Genomic DNA, 18771 nt, shown 5'->3' with positions numbered 1-18771 from the left:
CACGGCAGCGCCCGGCTTTGCTGCGGCTTCCGCCGCTGCCAGCGCGGGGCGAGGCGGCGGGGCCGGCCAGGGGCGCGGGGCCGGGGGCCCACGCGGGAGAGGCAGCCCGACGGGGGAAATCGGCCTCGCCCTCACCCTCACCTAGGGGAAGGGCGACCCAGGTGGGGCTCGGGGCGGGCGCCTTTTTTCGCAGTGATTTCAGCTCTTTTAGTATTTGTCTAGCAGGCTTCCTGCAGCGTGGGAAGCCTTCCTGAGTGGTGCAATGTCAGTAAAGGGCGGGGCCGTGTGTGTGTCTTTTCGGGGGCGGTGCGACGTGTTGTGGTAGGGCCGCACAGCCGGGCCCTATGGCGATGTCCGCGCAGGCCCCGGTGGCGGCACTGAGCGCGGAGCAGGCTAAGGGTGAGTGCGGGAACGTGGCGGCTCGCTCTGGCGGCCGGGCGGGCTGGCAGCCGTGTGCTCGTCTGCCGTAGGGGTGCTGGCGGAGGTGATCAAGGCTTTCGGGGCGCCCGAGAACGCGCAGCGCATGGAGGAGGCTCGGGACAATGCCTGCAACGACATGGGCAAGATGCTGCAGTTCCTCCTGCCCGTGGCCACCCAGATCCAGCAGGACGTGATCAAAGCCTACGGCTTCAGCAACGACGGCGAAGGTGGGTTGTTCCCCGCCGGGCGGGGAGCTCCGGGCCCGCTGAGGGGGCGGCGGCGGGCGCGTGCCTCCTTCCCACCCCTCTTCTTGCAGGGGTGCTGAAGTTCGCCCGGCTGATCAAGTCCTACGAGTCGCAGGACCCGGAGATCGCCAGCATGTCGGGCAAGCTCAAGGCCATGTTCCTGCCGCCCATGACGCTGCCGCCGCACGGGGCCGGGACCGGCGGAGTGGCAACCTCCTGAGACCGTGGACCTCTCCTGCCCCACCGGGTCGCGGTGCTCTGGCTGGGGCTGTCCTCCCAAGGTGTGGGTCCTGTCATCCCCGGGAATGGAGCACTTGAACAAGGGAGACGCTGACCTAAAAGGAACAGGATGCTTTCTGCATGCTTATGTGTCTGCTTGTGAATAAAAAATGTCTTGAAAATGCCCTTGTTTTATGGATGGATGTGAGCTCAGCGGTGCTCCTCAGGCACAGATGCTTCTCTCTGGTGCAGAGACAGTTACAGCAGTGCCCACCTCATTCTTGATGAAACTTGTGCTAGTGTTTTGAGGGGCCCAGTATGTACCAAGTTCTGCAAAAAGGTAATTGCTTATACAAGCCTTGGTGTGAAGCCCTAGGACTTGATATCAAAGTGACTTTTTTTTTTAACATTTCACAGGTGCTAAGACCTGTCTTAGGAGCAAGCATTTTCAAATGTGCTATTTGAAACATACTAGGTAATGTGTCCCTAAACATAATCTAGTGCTGTTCAGTAAGTGCCATAAATACTGCTGAGACCCCTGTCCCCAGAAGGGTCAGTGCAGCTAAGTCACTCCTACTACCAGTGCCTGTGGCTGCATTGTTTTCCGGCTGAATGTGCAATCAAACGCGTCAGCCCTAATGAAGAAGGCTGCAGAGAGATGCAGCAGCAAGCGGCACAACGTGGGACTGAAGAGAGACAAACGTTGCAGAGCAGCCTTGCTCCAGTGTGACTTTTTGTTTCTGGCTTGATTCAAACGAAGGGGCATCAAATACGTCTGCTTGTAGCCTCCTGGCCTGTGTGCCTGTTGCCCTTGGAAGCGTTGAGGTCTTTGGGGAGGGTGATGGGTGGCAGGGCTGGGGGTGAAGAAGCCAGGCCAGGGAGAGCAGGGAGCTGTGTCTGGTTTTGCCTTCTGTGCAGTTACGAACCAGGCAGGAATGTAGCCAGCAAGGGCGTGAGCTTAGTGGATAGAAGGCAGGAAGAGCAGTCAGTCCCTTCCGTCTCCATCTACCTCTCCCAGCCCGGCCTTGGCCTCCCCCCCACCCCTCTAATTATTCATTAACTACAGCCCAGGAAGTGCTTTGCAAATGGTAAAAATTAAGCCCTCTGCTTGAGGCCTGCGGTTTGCCTGACCTGGAGCTACCTTCTTGGTGTGCCTAGGAACAGGCGGGGTTTGGGACTCTGCTTGTGCGGGTCAGACACAGGTGAGTCACGGGAGGTGCCGCAGCCCCCAAGTGCTGCCAGCTGTTCCTCCCGAGCCGTGGCACTCACTGCCATGAGCATCCAGCCCTGTCAGGAGGGTGCGAGTCCACCCCTCCTCTGTCAAGGTCTTTGATCTCTCTCCCAAGTCCGTCTCAAGATACTGTCTTGATAATTCCAATATTGCTTTATTTTCTTTAGTAGGACCCCCCTGGTTAAGGGCTGTGGTACATCCTCCACCAGCTGCTATCAGTCCCCCATCAGTGGGGATCTGAGAGTCAAGATCCTGATGCCATCCTGTGGGTGAGTGCTGTGAATGCTAGCTAGGGAAAGAAAACGAGTTGTCAGTGAGAAAAAAATACCGGCAGTAGGAATCGGGCACAGAAGGGAAAAAAACCCCACCTTCTAATAGGAGCTACAGGGTAGCCAGAGGACTGGAGTTCACAGTGTTTTAGATTGTTACTGCTGTTACCATTGCTCCTTCTCACTTTGATAGAGCAAGTGGGTTTTGTGATGGCTGGTCCACTACAGTTACTCTGCCAGCCCCGCAGCTGCAGCATTTCTGAATGTTTTTGTACAGAGAGAGGTCGGGTGGATGACCTTTTAAATCCTGGTTATTTCTTTATTCGCTGCGGTCTTTTTAGCCCTTTATGGAACAGCAGGACATAAAACCTTCACAGTCACTCTAAACGGGTGTTCTGCTCTGGGGACTGCAGTGGCGTGGTGTAAGGAAATGGGATTCACGCTAGCATTACTCTGTGGTAAGGACCTGGGCAACCATGATGGTCCAGCACTGTCCTGGGGTCCTGTGGCCTGACAGCATCTGGCTTGGGCAAGCCACAGGAAGATGGTCCATCTGCTCATTCCCCAAGCCCAGGTGGCCTTCACTCTGCACTAACAACTGAACTACGATGCAGTTCTGTGCAAAGTGGCAAAACCTCCTGTCTAAAGTCATCTCGGTGCTGAGAATGAGAAGTAATAAATACAATGCTGATTCTCAAGAAGGACTCCAAATGAGATCCCCCAAATGCGAGGGAAGGACAGAACAATAAAGTTGATATCTGGGCAAAAGAGTAGGAAGTTTAACAAAAAGCAATGAGTGTGATATTAAAAAAAGAGTCAGCATCTGCTTTTGTAAAGGCAAATCCTGTCTTGTAAAACTGGAGTTTTTTGAGGGACTTAGCAAGCTTGTGGATAAGGCAGGTCTGGCTGATAGTTTCCTTCGATTTAAAAAAAAAAAAATAATTTTACTAGATTTTTTCATCAAAGTCTTTAAATAAAGCTAAAGTCATGACATAAGAAAGAAGATTATGTTTTTCTTGGGTAAAGAATTAGTAGAAAATAGGAAATGGAAGGGGGGAATAAACATCCAGTTTTTACAGCAAAGGGAAGTCATCAGTGATGAGATCACAGGGGCCTAACCTGAAACATACGCTGTTCAGTATATTCCCAAATGACCTGGAAATAGAGCTTGTATGGTTAGGTGAGAAAATTGGCTGATGGTAGAAAGTTATTCAGGATAATAGGGTGAGAGCTGACTGTGAATAATTGCAGAAGGACCTTACAATAGTGAATGAGTGGGCAATAGAACAGCAGATGAAATATAAATATAGGCATATGTAAAACAATGTTCATGGAGAAAAATAATTTAAAACATATAAAACAGTGAATTGTGAACTAATCGTAACCTCTCTGGAGTAAGACTGTGATCATACATAAGTCCATGCAATTATTAGCTTAATGCTTGGTTGCGGTGAACAAATAGCAGAAATCATCACTCTGTGTGTGTTTATGTGTGTATATATAAATGTCCATGTCTCACCAGCATCTTGAACACTGCAGTTCTGTGCCACCCTTCACCCTTATCTCCAAAACAATACAACAGAGTTGGAAACATCTCAGAGAGGGACAGCAAAGGTGATCAGAGGTGTAGAAAAGCTCTGTACGAAGAACACCTAAATAGAGTTGGAGTCTTCAGCCTGGCAAAGAGCTGAGGAAGGATATGGACATTACAAGTCTGTATCATGAGCAGCTTAGAGGGGGTGAACAGGAATCAGTTGTCGATTTTTCTTTCTTTACAACAACTAGATGTTAATAAAAATGAGGCAGGGGGCAGGTTATAAGCAAGCCAAAGGAAGGGGGTGTTTGTGTAGCTGAGCAGTGGACCTCCTTGCCAAAGGATGCCAAATTTGTTATGGATTTGTCGGTTGACTCTACAAGTAGCTGCAAATAGAAGTTTAGGGAGTACACGGGGAAAAGAAGCTCCATGCATAACCTTTTCCTCTACCTTTCCTTTGACTACCATTTTGATCTCTGGATCACCTAGTCCAACCCCCTGCTCACAGCAGCACTAACCCCAAAGCTAGATCAGGTTGCTCAGGGCCTTGTTCAGGTGAGTCCTGAACATCTCCAAGAGCGGAGATTCCCCAGCCTCTCTGGGGACCTTTGGCAGCTGCTGAACAGCCCTTGCGGGAGAGTGTGTGTGCAATTTTTCCTGATATCTAATCAGGATTCCCCTTGCTGCAAGTTATGCCTGTTGTCTCTGTCCTTTTTCTGTGTCCCACAAAGAAGAATGTGGCTCTAAAACCCCCAGTCCCTCTCTAGGTAGTCTCAGACAGCTGTTAAATCCTTCCTTAAGCATCTTTTCTCCAAGATGAACAAACCCAGCTTCCTCTGTCTCTGCTGTGGTCCAGGCTCCTCACTGCCTTAGTGGCCTTATGCTGGATTCTGTCCCATTTCTCAGTGTCTTTTTTCAGCAGTCCAGATGTGGGTGTCTTTTAATTAGCTATTTCATTTATCTTCTCCTCGAAATTTGTTCCTGTGCTAGCTGTGGCTTGGCTCCACAAAGGATTTACAAGATGAGGTTCTACCATCTGTGTTGTACTGAAGGCATAAGAGTAGTGTCTTTGATGAAATATCTTGACCTGTTAATTATATTAAGAAAGTATTTTAACGGCTCAATTATAGTCTGCTGTTGCATGCTGCAGCCATTTGGGAGAGCAACCTCAAAGATACCAACAAATTGCTTCTCTACTGTGGTATTTCCCTCCCTTACCGGCAGGAGCTCCTCGTCGGTAGTTTTTAATTAGGTGGCCCAAATCAAAGACACCAAGGCAGCTGTGTGCATCCAGTCCTTTCCTGAGCTGAAAGCAACCAGAATTCATTCTGTAAATTACGTGATTTGGGATTTGTATCCACACAAATACTGACATGTGGGTTACATTGCACCCTCTGGTTTGTCCTACTGGAGGATACTGAATTACATGGATTTAGTGCTAACTCACCCTTTCTATTCCTGTCTGGACTCTTTGCTACCTTGCTCTTTCCATGTTGCCCTGTGTCCCACTAATGTTCTCTTCCTGGGACAGATTTTCTGCTTCAGCCAGTTCATCAGGTGTAGGGATGCCTAGTTTTTGTCTGCCATGGCTTCATACCAACCCTACCTAATCTAATATTCTTTTGATATCAGGAATTCTCTTTTGGGACTTCTGCCCAGAAGTTCCTGTCATTTCTGTCCTACCACTAAACAATATTTTTCTTGTGCCAGTGCTAGATTGGCTCAGATTTAGGTGCAGTCTTTTAGGTGCAACTTCTACAGCTTTGTGTAGAAGTTGCTCCCTTGTGCCACAGGTCTCTGTGCCTTTCAAGTCCCTTTTTTTTTTTAATACCAGTTTTAACTCAGTACAGCTGAATCCATGCAGCTCACCACGCCCCAGCTCATCATGTGTGTGAAACTAGAAGTATTTCAAAGGAAGCTGTTGTAGGTGCCTGGGCTGCCTTTCTAGCAATGAAGTTTAGCTTCCCACTCGTCTCTCCTGTACTTCCCTTTGTTGTTAGTTTCTGTCTTTGCCACAAGTTCTCTCGGTCATTGCTAGCAGCCTGTTCAGCTTTTTGCAGGATTTCCCAGTCTGGTGGTGTGTAGGGAAGTCTGCAGCTGCTGATACTTGAAATGGGCAAGTCTCTTGCTGTTCCTGCTGCCCACACCACCACACAGGGTAGCTGAGATGGCCCCAGGGAAGAGTCAGGCTCCTTTGCCAGCTGGATTGCCCTCTTTGGCCACTGCTTAGCTCCTATTCTTTCATAAGACTTGCAGACCTTGAAACCAGTGCTATAGAAAAGGGCAGTCATGGGCCATAGCTGGAAATGACTGGGTAACTGGAAATGGTTAGTTTTCCTTCTTTGTATCTGGTTGTCCAGGTTGACAGCTTTGGCCTTAGTATGCTGTACTGGGATCTTGAAGGAACTAGGCTAAGCTCTCATGGTGCTGTGTGGGCCCACTGCAGGTAGTAGCTGTTTGCCCTGCTCTCTGCCTGCTTTTCTGGGCAGCTTCCACACCACTTCCCACCCCATCCCTTTCAAGCTACTAATGCTCATGTCAGTCGCATCCCCCAGCAGGCTGTTTTCAGGAAGGCAGTGCTGTGCTTAGAGTGCTAGCCTGGACCTCAAAGTTTGCAGCTCTGGGTTTGCACAGATTCCCCCTGTGGCTGTACAGAGCACACAGGACATTTACCTGCACAGAGGGTTCATCAGTGAGCTGGAGTATGGAGGTTTCAGCTGGGTGGCTGAGGGCAGCCCAGCAAAGCCAAGTTGTGTGGCTGGGCGGTCATAACCTGTAGTAGGGTGCTTTATTGCTCAATGTATGCTAGCGTGTGTTGCCTGCTTCAGCCTTGCAGGTGTGTGGGTGACCCCAGGCAGCTGTGGTCCCCTTGGCACCATGGCAAGGGCTTGGGGGTGGGGAGCAGTCATGGCTCTCACTGGCCTTTTGGGGAAGAAGGGAAACAGAGGACATGCAGAACTGAATTTTGTGAGCACAGCTAGGACCCAAGATGTACTTGTACAGTCAACACTGGTGTGAAAAAAGACAGGAACCCAAGAATAACAGGGGGGATGGGGAGGAAAGACACAAAAAGAGAAGCAGAAGTGTGTGCAAAGCAGCTTGGGGCTGGGGAGTTGATGGCTCAGAGCACTTCCTGTTCCTGGAGCCGCGCGTGCCCAGCTGCACACGGGTTTGCGCCTGCCTGTGCCCTACAGCACTGTGCAGAGGGTCAGAGATCAAGGCACATATCCAGAAACAGGTGGATGGAGAGGGTCTGAATGGACTGACGGTACACACCAGGAGAGATACATGGCCAGCTCCCAAGAGGCGCAGAAACAGCTTGGCGTTGGGTGCTCCAGCACAGACCTCCGACTTCCCTTTTCTCGCCAGTGCAAACTGATTTTTCTTCTGTGTTTTTTGAGTTGCTTTGGTGGTAGCCACTTGGTCCCCTCTTTTACGCTCCACGATGGTGAGGTATGAGGGGCTGAGAAGTGTGTGTAGGCAGGGGGACCAGGAAAGTAGGACAGATCAGAGGGGGGATCATCCCCCTCAACGGAAACCTTTCATAGGCTGGGGGAGGTATCAGGTAGGAAGGAAGGGGTGCTGCTGCTGGCTGTCATCTGTATGGGTATCTCTAGGGAGGCTGACTGGGGACCATTCTTCACTGTACAAGTCTCCACAATAGTGCCTGGCCTTTTTTATTCACCTCATCTTGTTTTTATCTCCTCTGCTAGGTGGTTTCACCGTGACCTGAGTGGGCTGGAAGCTGAAGCCTTACTGAAGGGACGAGGTGTCCATGGGAGCTTTCTGGCCAGACCCAGTCGGAAGAATCAGGGGGATTTTTCTCTTTCAGTTCGGTAAGTAACTTGGACCCCAAATTCTGTCTTTCCAGGGTTACATATGCAGAATGCTTAGATCCTCACATGTCCTGTAGCATCATCTTCATCCTGTCCTTATTCCTTTGCGTTCTTTCCAAGCTGAAAAAGGACCTGAGCTTCCCAGCATCTTCTAGACCCTCCCTCAAGTTGCCCCAGGAGCTTCTCTTTCCAGTCGTCTCCTTTCACTGGGATGGTTTGCTCTGGTTCCATGGCAGGAGGTAATGCAGAACATTTTCTGCCTCTTTTCCAATCGCCTCACTGGACTGCTCTGTGCATCATCCCACAGGGTTGGTGACCAGGTAACCCATATTCGCATCCAGAATACTGGGGATTTCTATGACCTGTATGGAGGGGAGAAGTTTGCCACCTTGTCAGAACTGGTGGAGTACTACACACAGCAACAGGGCTCGCTGCAGGACAAAGATGGAACCATCATCGACTTGCGATACCCACTCAACTGTTCTGACCCCACTACAGAGAGGTACGGAGAAAGCAAAGCAGCTGGTGTGTCTGTGATGAGTCTTCCTCTGTGTTTCATGGTCTTCTTTCTGCCCTGTCTGTATCCCCAGGGCAAACCCTGCAAAAAGTGCCTCCTGTCTCCCATACCCTCCTATGCTTCCATGGGGGCAGCATCCCCAGGAATAGCTGGATATACCTTGACCCATCACGGCAGACCTAATAGGGCTGTATTTTTACTTCTGGTTTCCTGTTGTCTTTGCTATTTATATACTGTTCCTAAAAGCAAAGGTTGTGGTGTTAGTTATGGGTCTGCAGCGGTCTGTAGAGTGACATGTTATGTGGAAGCCCTCAGCCTTGCCCCAAACCTCCTTGGTTATTCTGGGCCTGGGTGACTCACTTAGCTGAGAGCAGGACCATGTTCCCCTGCTATTCCTAGCCTGCTTAGTCTTCTTCCTGTCCCCGCTTTGCATATGTCTCTGACACCAATTTCCTAAATCAAATCAGGTGGTTTTGCCCTTGTGTTGTGCCTTCAGGCTCTTTGATGCAGCTCAGGGGAGCAGTTGCGGTGTGCTCTGGGGCAGACCGGTCCTCCTTGCGCACCTGGAGACAGGAAGCAAAGATGCCCTGGGCGAAGCGCCTGGGTACGCCCTGCTTACTCTGGGGTCAGGCTGCAGAGGACCCAGCGTCTGCATGGCGGCTGTCCTCTCTACTCAAGGCCGTTGGGTTGTGGCCCTGCAGTTTCCTCCCTTCCTCCCTGCGGTTGGAAACTTCTCCCCCCCCCCCTCCCTCCCCGCCAGGCTCTTACGAAAGCTCTTCTCACTCTCTCCCCAAGTGATTTTCCATCACGTGGCTTTTAAGAGCTGGGCTCTACTGGGGGAAGGGAGGCGGGGAACAGGACCCATTAACCCTTTCCTACCTGTGGAGGGGAGGCCCGGAGACTCTGATGAGCAGGAGGGGTCAGCCATTCCCCGGGAGGCATCTGAGCACTGGCACATAGTGGGTGAACCCTTCTTTGGGAGGAGGATCAGAAATTAATCACTGCCGTGCAATGGAAGTCACCAGCTTTTTGTTGCAGTGCATGAGGTGAGGATCAGCAGAAATTACTTGCCAAGGCAAAACAACTGCTTCCCACGTCTTGCTGTCAAAATGGTTCCTAGATGTTGTGTAGAGAAATGTGTTGGTCTGGACAGATAGAGGCGTGAATGAATGCCCCGGCTGCTTCTGTGACTGGGGCATGGCCTCCTGAACTCCATTTCAATTCTTGGGAACAGACAGCACTAACAATGTGAAGTTCACCATAGATACCAGTACCAACCCAGACCTCCACTGTTAGCTGCTCAGTGGGCAGCAAACCTGCTCCCACAGCTCTAACCACACTGGCTTGTCTACTAAGCGTCAGCCTGGCCTTGACGGCAGTGCAGTGACGTATGGAGTCACTTGTGCAGTGATGTATGGAGCATGTCCGGTGCTTGTTGTGGTACCTGCAATGAGTGGGAGCAGAGAGGGGCATTGGAAGTCAGTCTGATGCAACAGCTACTTGCTTTTGGAATGCTGTTCACCAGGGGAGATGGCCAAAAAGGCTGTGTGTCCAGCTGCTGAGGCAGCTCTGTGGAAGCGGGACAGAGCTGCAGTGAACATGGCCTTTTGCATCTCTACTTGGCAGCTCAGCAGTGCCTGCAAGGATCTTCTGGTGTGGTCCAAAGAGGCTATGGAGCTTGGGACAGGCATGAGGAACTAGACAATCTGCACAGAGACAACCTGGGTCACATCTGGAGTTTCTGCAGGGCCAAGAGTCCAGTAGGAGGAGAGGCCAGGGTTGTCCCATCTCCCAGCCTGCTTCTGGTGTCCATCACTTGCACCCACACTGCACAGTGCAGTGAGATCCCACCAGACAGGCACACCCTCCCTGCTGCTCCCCCCAAGACCTTTGTAGGTGGGAAGGGGCTTGGTAGCAGCTGTGCCATTTGAAGCATGCTTGTGTCCCTCTGTGCCCTGGGTCCAGTCTTGCAGCAAGGCAGAGAGCACCTTGGTCAAATGGGGATGCTCCTCACCTTGTGCTGAGAGGAGAGAAAGAGCTGCTGACTGGGTGTTTGCATTGAGGACAGGAATGTGCACACGGATCAACAACAGTGATAAGTACCAGGAGCAGAATATGGGCTCCAGGTGGCTCCTGGTGTTCACTCCCATGGCTAAGCTGATTGCTGCAGTGTGATGTGCCCAGAGAATGGGAATTATCCTTTGACTGAAGAGGTGACTGAGCTTCAGAAAGAGGGGTTGCTGGGATGGTTCTTTAATGGATCTGATCTCAACACAGCCATCTGGGGGCTGCTAAATCCGATGGGAGAGTTTCTGACTCACTGGGGGTTTATTTTTGTTTCCCTGGTGTTTGAGTTTCCAAAGCACCCTGCAGCAGTAAGGCTAGAATCCCAGTAATGCTGGGAGGTGCCGAAACCTATGGACTACCCTCCCCCAACTGGTCTTCAGGCCAGCAAGCATTACCTGTGCTTGTGTGTATCACACAACTGGATCACACTTGGTGCTTTCCCACTGTGTCCTCTGGTACAAGCATTCTGCTCCCCGGGTCCCTTCTACCTCCACCCTTCCCTTGCCCTTTCCTTTTCTTGCCAGCTTTCTACTTCTTTCTGTCTCATCTGCTTTTCCCAAGATCCTGCTTCTCCCTTGGCTTCCTTCCCTCTCTCTTTCCCTCTCCTCTGTCTCCCCCTTCCTTTCTTCCTCGCTCACCGTTCCCCAGTGTTGCTGTCCTTCACTCATCAGCTCAAGGGCATCCACTTACCTGCATCTCCACCTCTCTTCTGACCTCTCTTGTTTTTTCCTAGGTGGTACCATGGGCATCTGTCAGGCTCTGCAGCTGAGTCACTTCTCCAGGCCAAAGCCACTCCTTGGACCTTCTTGGTGCGGGAGAGCCTCAGCAAACCTGGGGATTTTGTCTTGTCCGTCCTCACTGACCAGCTTAAACCTGGATCTGATGCTCCACCAGCTGGGGCAACCAGTGTCTCTGGGGCCCGGCTCAAAGTCACACACATCAAGATCATGTGTGAGGTGAGCAGTTGGGAGAGCAAAAGGAAAGGGAGTGGAAGAGGTCTCTGCCGATCTCTGCTGATCATGTCCTCAAAAGCATAGGCCCCCTCAGCCTGGTTACTACCAGCAGTGTTTCTGAATTTGGATCAAAGTGCTGTCATCTTGCAGGTTCGCCCCAGCCTGGGTGACCATGGGCAGTGCTGGGTGCTCAGACATGGGAGGAAGCAGGGCTCAGTGTGACCGAGAACTCCAGTACAGGGGGTTTGTGGTGAAAGAGAGAGGAGGATTCACAATCGAATTACGAGTTCATCAAAAGAGTTAAAAGCTCTTGGAGGAGGAGGAAGAGGGGCATCTCCAAGGCCTCCACATTTAGTCTGAAGGATGTTATCAACCTGGCTGTCACAAGTTCTATTTCTTTCATGTGGGATGATGCAGAGAGTGGAGGGAGATTTCAAGGACAGAAAGCAGCTGACCTTAAACAAGAGCTGAGGGCAATATACCTTCTCTGTGCTTCCATCCACTGAGAACAGGAGTCAGTTCACCACGCTATGAACTTAGTGTTCTCAGGGCAAACTACTATTTGACCTCCCTGCCAGAGGAAGTGCTTTTCTAGATGGCACAGGGTGGTGCCTATGGCTTTGCACCCCAGCGTTACCTTTTCCCTGAGCATTATCAGCTTTGTCTATAGGAATGTTATGAGTGGGACATTACACATCTTTCCTCCATTTAGAATGGACGCTACACAGTTGGAGGTGCTGAAATGTTTGACAGCTTGGCAGATCTGGTGGAGCACTTCAAGAAGACTGGAATTGAGGAGGTGTCTGGCTCCTTTGTGTACCTGAAGCAGGTAAATCCTGTTTCCTCTGTTTCTTGGGGATCTTTTGGAGGGACCCACTTGCTGTTTGTTTCTGCTTTGTGTCCCTCTCCTCCTTTTCTCCACAGCACACATAGGAGACTTTGCTCTCCAGCAGCATCTCTCTCTCTCACATCAACCCATTGTGTTCCCATCCCCAGCCCTACTATGCTACGAGGGTGAACGCTGCTGACATTGAGAATAGAGTGCAGGAACTGAACAAGAAGAGTCTATCTGAGGAGACATCCAAGGCTGGATTCTGGGAGGAATTTGACGTAAGAAACTGCTGGGGGACATTATTATGGCTTTTTGGGTAGTCCCTGTGCACCACTTCATTCTCCATCCCTGATTTCTTCCTGGACACAAACTTCTTAGGTGTCTTGTAAATTCTTGTCAATTTATCTGTGAAAGAAGTCTCTTTGGAACCTGTTCCTCTGGGGAGTGAGTGTCATCTTCAAGTCAACCCAGTGAGGTAGAAATGTGCTTTTTTATGGTTGGGAGAATGAGTCACCAAGACAGTAAGGGCATGAACCTTGGACTTTTCCAAGTTCTAGATTTGCTTTTTACTTCTCTGCTCCCCCACAAGCATGCCCATGTGTCCCCAGAGTCACCACTGTTCCTCTGAGTGCCCACCTCCCCTGTCATACATTGTGACCTTGCCATGACTATTCTCTCTTCTGCTCTCAGAGTCTGCAAAAACAGGAAGCCAAGCAACTATTTGACCGTCATGAGGGTCAGAGACCTGAAAACAAAAGCAAGAACCGATACAAAAACATCTTGCCCTGTGAGTCTTGCTTCTCCACTATAAAAAAAACCCAAACAGACAGGCAATGAAGAGCTGTCCGAGTCATCCCTAGCCCTGCCTCAGCCCGCTCTGTCCTCCAGAGCAGGTTATGGTGTGCGGCATTGAGGATTTAAGAGCTGATGAGAGAGGTCACAGCCTTTTCGTGTCCTTGAAGGAAGGAGGGAAAGTTGCATCAGACTCATTAGCTTCTGATGGTCCATCATAGGAGTAGAGAGATGGGAGGACGGGGTGAGATTGGTCTGACCCCAGAGAAGGAGAGGTGAAAATATGGGGCATGCTGCATGAGTGAGGTAACATGATTGAGGTGGTGTGGGGCAGTGAAGGAGCTTCATGTGGCTGGGCACAGAGTATCTCATTGTTCTGTTTATTCTTTCGCTGCATCCCCAGTTGATCACTCCAGAGTCATCCTCCAAGGAAGGGACCCAAATGCCCCTGGAGCTGACTATATCAATGCCAACTATGTCAAGGTGAGACTCTTGAAAGATGGCTGTATGCCCAAAATGGGGGAGGGCCTGCCTCTTCCTGCAGCCCTCCTGATCTTCCCCTGTCCACACTCAGAACAACCTGATCAGCCCAGATGAGTGCACCAAGACCTACATCGCTAGCCAGGGTTGCCTGGATGCCACAGTCAATGACTTCTGGCAAATGGTGTGGCAGGAGAACACACGCATTATTGTGATGACCACACGGGAGGTAGAAAAAGGGCGGGTAAGTAGCAGTTTGTAGGTGTCTCAGAGCTGCCCTCTTTTCCCCTTCAACCACTGCTCTGCTCTTTCTCTCTTTCCTGCCTTCTACCCACCCTCACCCTGCCCTCTCTGCCCACACAGAACAAATGTGTGCCTTACTGGCCAGAGGTGGGCAGCACGAAGGAATACGGTCCCTACCTTGTGGAGAACACTGGGGAGCACGATGCATTGGAGTACAAACTCCGGCACCTCTGTGTGTGTCCAATGGATAACGTGAGTGTGCCTGATTGAGGGCTGTCATGGAGCCCATGGGTCTAATGGTCACTGTATGTCTAAGGCTGGGAACTGCTGGGTGCTGTGGTGATGCTGCTGTTGTATGATTCTTGGGGTTGCCGTTCCCACCTGGTTTGGGCTGGAATCACACTGTTGGAATCACCAAGAAGTGCACAGGAGACAGAGGTTTCCTGTGGCTTCAGACCCACCTCTCCCTGGGACAGAGGCCAGGGATAGGACTGGGTTGCAGTTTTACAGTAGGGTGTTTTGTTATTATCAGGGTAAGGCTGTGCGTGAGATCTGGCACTACCAGTACCTGAGCTGGCCTGACCATGGTGTACCCAGCGAGCCAGGAGGAGTGCTCAGCTTCCTCGATCAAATAAACCAGAAGCAGGAGAGCATCCCAGATGCAGGGCCTATTCTGGTGCATTGCAGGTTGGTACAGAGGCTGGAGTTTGAAGTATTCTCCATCCTTTATATAGGGTGAGGTGTAGAAAGTCTGTCCTGCTGCACTAGCTCTTCCCCAGGACTTGTGAGTGAAGCTTACGCCAGCCCCAGTATTTGCTTTTTCCTCTTTGATGATCCCAAACCAAACACTGCTGCCTGTTGAATCCTCGACTCTTTTGTGGCATTGCTGAACAGCTGCTACAAGTGCCACATCCTTCCCCAGAAGCAGCTGCATTTTGTTTCAGGAGCTGTATTGCTCTGACCGCTGCTTGTCTTCTCATTGCAGTGCTGGGATTGGCCGCACTGGGACTATCATCGTCATTGATATGATAGTGGAAACAATCTCCACCAAGGGTAAGAGAACTCCAAAGTGTCTTGAAGTGAATTGGCCTACCCAGTAGGGCTGTGCCCTTAAGTCCAGCTGCAAAAGGATGAAAACTATCAGGTATCAGTGGGGGAGAACCTGCCACAGTCCTGAGAAGGTTGTGCTGTCCTTGCTATGTGGCAACTGCTGGATCTCTGCACCGTATCCACTTACTGTGGCTTCAGCCTTCCCTGAGTGTGGGCTTTTCCTCCAGGGCCAGACGCTGGGCAGGAAGGAGGGAAAGGAGGTCCATACAGGAGTAAAGAGTATGGAGGGAGGTGGAAACTTCTTGACTGACCTCCACTGTGACTGCTTTTGGTGGAGAACCAGGAGAGGAGGGGTCAGTGAGCAAGTCTGTAAGCTTTTCTGGTGCCCCTTGTTAGGGCTGGACTGTGACATTGACATCCAGAAGACCATCCAGATGGTGAGGGCCCAGCGCTCAGGGATGGTGCAGACGGAGGCCCAGTACAAGTTCATCTACATGGCCATCTGCCAGTTCATAGAGACGACCAAGAAAAAGCTGGAAGTTATCCAGGTGAGAAAGGGGACTCTACTTTCCTGTCCTGTGAGTCTAGGCCCTGCATGGTGCTGGCTCTAAGCCCAGGCACTCTTATTTCCCAAGCTTTAAGCTAGCACTGGAACCCACATAGACTACTATGGTGCACCAAGATTTGAGTCCCTATTCCTACCTTTAAAATTCAGGGGACAACATTGGCAGCTCAAGTATCAACCCCTTCTGAACTGCTAAACAACAGTAAGTTTTAATACAGTTATTTCAACTACGTTCTATATAATGTATCCACCAATATAATGTATATAAGACAAAGACTTTGCCCTCTCCTTTCCTCTTTGTCTTTCCCATCCTGGTTCTGCAGTTGCCTCCCAAGCCCTTGTGGACAGGATTTTCTCCTACTAGCTGAGAAGTGGCATCTTTTATCCTTGTAGCCTTGCAGCACCTTGTAGCATCCACTAGCTGCTGCTATCTGTTTAATATGCTTTAGCTGACATGTGGCACTCTCAGGCATTCCAGTGCCTCCAGAAATTTGTCGCCCCACTGTTCACCCCTGTACAAGGATACATTTGCATCCCTGCAGCTCACCTCTGCGACAGCAGTGGGCAGAGTGCACTGAGCCTGAGGACTTCAGCAATCCACCAACCTCCACTGAGATCCTAGCATGAAGCATGGTTAAACAGCCAGAACTCTTCCATGATGCCTCACATGCTTCTCCCAGACCACACTCTTCTCAGCTTGTTTTTTCTCTCCTGTAGTCTCAGAAAGGCAAGCCGAACGAGTCTGAGTATGGGAACATTGCCTATCCCCCTGCAGCGAGGAATGTGCACGCCAAGGCTTCTCGAACATCCTCCAAGTAAGAGCTCACCTAAACTAGAGGCCCACCTATGCCTGCCTCTGGCAATAGTCTCCCTGCTGGCTTGGCTGGCTTTTTTCTCATGGTCACTTTTTCCCTTGTGTTTCTCTGATCTTTCTGAACAGGCAGAAAGAGGAGTCAACGGTTTATGAGAACCTGGGGAAAAAGGAGAAGGTGCGGAAACAACGCTCCTCAGAGAAGAAGCTGAAAGGCTCTCTAAAGAAAAAATAAGCATACATTGCAGGTAGCCTCATGGAGGTTTTGAACCCAGGGTGCAGGACTGGAGCTCACATCCAGGCTGGCCTGTCTCACATTCCTCACTCTTGGACTGGAACTAGGCCTTCCCCTTCTCTTCTCAGGGCTACTTTTCAGTGGCCTGAACCAGACTGCTTTCCAGCTCAGCTGACTGACTTCATTGTCCCTTGCCTGTGCTGCCCCTTCATCATTCATTAACAGGAAAAAATCACAGCCCTTCTTTCCCTTGCTCTCTGAGCACTGGGGCCCAAACTCACCTCTGCTGTGCCAGCTTCAGCAGACTTCTTGAGGAAGAGCTAAGGAAGCTCTTTACAGGAGCTACATCTCTGTCCACTGCTGTGAGTTAGAGTTTAGCCTGTTAGTGTTCCCTGAAGCCTCACTTTTAAAGTCTGGAGTTTTTGGCCTGTTTCAGCTCAGCTCCTCTGTAATTCAACAGGAAACTTCCTCTTGCCTTAATACTAACCCTCTGCCCTGTGATCTCTTTTCTGCTTGATCCTTCGATTGGATGCTGTAAATATATCAGAATTTGATGTGATGGCCATGTTTTCTCCTTTGTTTGTAAATAAACGTGTATTTGTTTGAATGCCAAGTTCCAAAAGTTTTTTCTATAATTTCTCTTTGAGTATAGCTGTACTCCTGGCTTCACTTGCAGCACTGCAAAGACTTCCAAGAATGGCTCTAGCTTAGTTTTCATCACTTCCTGCAGCCTTCAGACTCCTGAACAGAAGCTGTGGTGAATTATGATGGCTCCTTGCTGTGAGACTTCAGTGTTGGTAGTTGTCAGGTAAGTCTGAGCACAGAAAGTTAGCTGTGACAAACTCAGATGCAGGCTTTTGCACATAAATTTTAGTATTTGGAAGAGTCATCCTCATGCCCCCAAATCATTAGTCATTTTGTCATCTCTCTCATCTGTCTTTGGTGATATCCAGCCTCAGTTGGAGGGTAAGTCATAAGGGCTGCTTCAACAAACAGTGTAGTGCCTGACTGCTCCTTCCTAGGTACCACTTGGTAGAAATGAAAGTTCATCTTTATGGCGAAGGTAGACCAGAGCATGGCCACATTGTGGCTTCACAGGTACTAGTCAGTCACCTACAAGGAGGGGCCAAGGGAGCTGGATTGTTTAGCCTGGTAAAGAGGAGGCTGAGGGTTAAGCTACTCTCATCTACAACTACACAGACAGGCAGTAAGAAAATTATGGTAGTGGCAGATAATAAAACCAGAGGCAATGGTCCCAAATTGCAGTTTGGGAGGTTCAGGTTGAACCCTAAGACTGCTTTTATCAGACAGCATTCTAACAGATGCTCAGAGGGGGAACTCTGTCCTTGCAGGTGTTCAATACTTGAATAGAGAAAGCCACAGCTGATCTGACCCAGTGCTGGTAATAGTGCCACTTGCAGCAGCAGCCTAGACTAAAGACCTCCAGAGGTCCCTTCCCACCACTATTTATATAATTCTGTGAATGCTGGAGAGCATTCCTTAGTGCTGGAACCCATTCTTGGTGGTGTTAGAATGGGCCTCAGCATGGTTTTTAAAGTCTTGCCACTTAAAACTAGGCCCCAGCCTGTGAACTGTACCCAGGAACCATCTGGGAGAATGCTGAGAAAGTTTGGATAAAGCCACAGCTAGAGTGCAGACCTGAACCTTTTTGTGGCAGCTGGCCTAGATCGCAGAGAATGTCCTGGCAAATCCTTAATTTACAGGTACAGGCACTGCTTAGGCTGTGGGCATTTGCTGCTCAAAGAAAAAGATGGCTCAGGTATTCTGGTCTAGGACCTGGTTAGAGCTGATGGCAGGAAAAGCTCAGTCCCACTTAGGGAAAAGTCTGAGCTAGGACACAGGCCAATAATGCTTGGAAATGTGGGACAGGGAATTTTGTCTGGTCTGAGACACATCTATGCCCTGTGTGGGAAGATAATGGCATTGAGGGCCCTGCACAGTCAGTCCCTATCAGCTGCCTGACACAGGACAAGCACTTTAAAAGTCCAGCTGTAATCGTCCCCGGGTTTGGTGTGGGGACCCTAAGACTGGGCTCTCTCCTCTCAGTTTAGAGCACAAATCCAGATGGGGGAAGGGGCAGAAAAGACAAGGAATGCAGCATGCCTTGAACTCTGTTCCATGTAGCTTGTAATACAGCGGCAATGGCCAATGTGCCTGCAAGGTGACGTACCTGCCTGGGAGCCGGCAAGGTGAAGCACCTACCAGTCTGTACAAACCAGCTGGAAGCAGGCACTGCATCCTTGTAACCCTGCCACCTGCCAGAGGACATGCCCACACTCATGCATTTTGCAGGAGGGAGCAGGAACCCCTTCAGCAAGGCAGTGGCAGAATGATGGGCAGGATGATTTAGCCAGCTTCAGCTAAGTTCCCTGCTTTGATCTGGTGCCAAATACATAAACAGAGCCAAGGCAAGGCTGGACAGTGTACAAAGTCATGGACAAGCTCTGTGGA

General features: G+C 50.3%; 2 protein-coding genes and 1 non-coding gene across 6 annotated transcripts; all 3 read left to right on the top strand.

Annotated features, from left to right (window-relative positions):
- The first annotated feature begins 3 nt into the window (after window positions 1-3).
- On the top strand, window positions 4-1075 carry C1H12orf57 (chromosome 1 C12orf57 homolog). Of its 3 annotated transcripts, none has more exons than XM_072879644.1 (3): window positions 4-161; window positions 471-647; window positions 737-1075. In XM_072879644.1, the coding sequence occupies exons 2-3, from the start codon at window positions 524-526 to the stop codon at window positions 883-885; spliced, it is 273 nt and encodes a 90-aa protein (XP_072735745.1). In that variant the 5' UTR covers window positions 4-161; window positions 471-523; the 3' UTR covers window positions 886-1075. The 3 variants fall into 3 exon arrangements, with proteins under 3 accessions (XP_072735745.1, XP_072735754.1, XP_072735735.1); XM_072879653.1 differs by having other exon boundaries at window positions 14-264; XM_072879634.1 differs by lacking the exon at window positions 4-161 and adding an exon at window positions 260-399.
- Window positions 191-250, top strand: LOC140646729 (U7 small nuclear RNA). Its single transcript, XR_012040535.1, has one exon. It is a non-coding gene; the product is annotated as a U7 small nuclear RNA (small nuclear RNA).
- An 829-nt stretch (window positions 1076-1904) lies between the features above and the next one.
- On the top strand, window positions 1905-16901 carry PTPN6 (protein tyrosine phosphatase non-receptor type 6). Of its 2 annotated transcripts, XM_072879613.1 has the most exons (16): window positions 1905-2086; window positions 2283-2384; window positions 7632-7754; window positions 8062-8256; window positions 11072-11294; window positions 12004-12120; window positions 12288-12401; window positions 12814-12910; window positions 13319-13398; window positions 13490-13639; window positions 13759-13890; window positions 14171-14325; window positions 14624-14691; window positions 15085-15236; window positions 15971-16068; window positions 16194-16901. In XM_072879613.1, exons 2-16 carry the CDS (start codon window positions 2371-2373, stop codon window positions 16297-16299), a joined length of 1824 nt encoding a protein of 607 aa, XP_072735714.1. In that variant the 5' UTR covers window positions 1905-2086; window positions 2283-2370; the 3' UTR covers window positions 16300-16901. The 2 variants fall into 2 exon arrangements, with proteins under 2 accessions (XP_072735714.1, XP_072735722.1); XM_072879621.1 differs by lacking the exons at window positions 1905-2086; window positions 2283-2384 and adding an exon at window positions 7087-7371.
- The last annotated feature ends 1870 nt before the right edge of the window (window positions 16902-18771 follow it).

This window comes from Ciconia boyciana, chromosome 1 (assembly GCF_034638445.1).
Source record: "Ciconia boyciana chromosome 1, ASM3463844v1, whole genome shotgun sequence".
Lineage (NCBI taxonomy): Eukaryota > Metazoa > Chordata > Aves > Ciconiiformes > Ciconiidae > Ciconia > Ciconia boyciana.
Note: the sequence above shows the minus strand (reverse complement) of the source record. Positions and strands in the feature narration are given on the sequence as shown.

Bases quoted from the DNA above. Each gene is read 5' to 3' on its own strand.
- PTPN6 (XM_072879613.1), top strand. The intron at 13,399-13,489 runs GTGAGACTCTTG...GTCCACACTCAG, and splicing joins TCAATGCCAACTATGTCAAG to AACAACCTGATCAGCCCAGA. The intron at 16,069-16,193 runs GTAAGAGCTCAC...CTTTCTGAACAG, and splicing joins GCTTCTCGAACATCCTCCAA to GCAGAAAGAGGAGTCAACGG.
- C1H12orf57 (XM_072879634.1), top strand. From the start codon at position 345: ATGGCGATGTCCGCGCAGGCCCCGGTGGCGGCACTGAGCGCGGAGCAG. The intron at 400-470 runs GTGAGTGCGGGA...CGTCTGCCGTAG, and splicing joins GAGCGCGGAGCAGGCTAAGG to GGGTGCTGGCGGAGGTGATC. The intron at 648-736 runs GTGGGTTGTTCC...CTCTTCTTGCAG, and splicing joins CTTCAGCAACGACGGCGAAG to GGGTGCTGAAGTTCGCCCGG.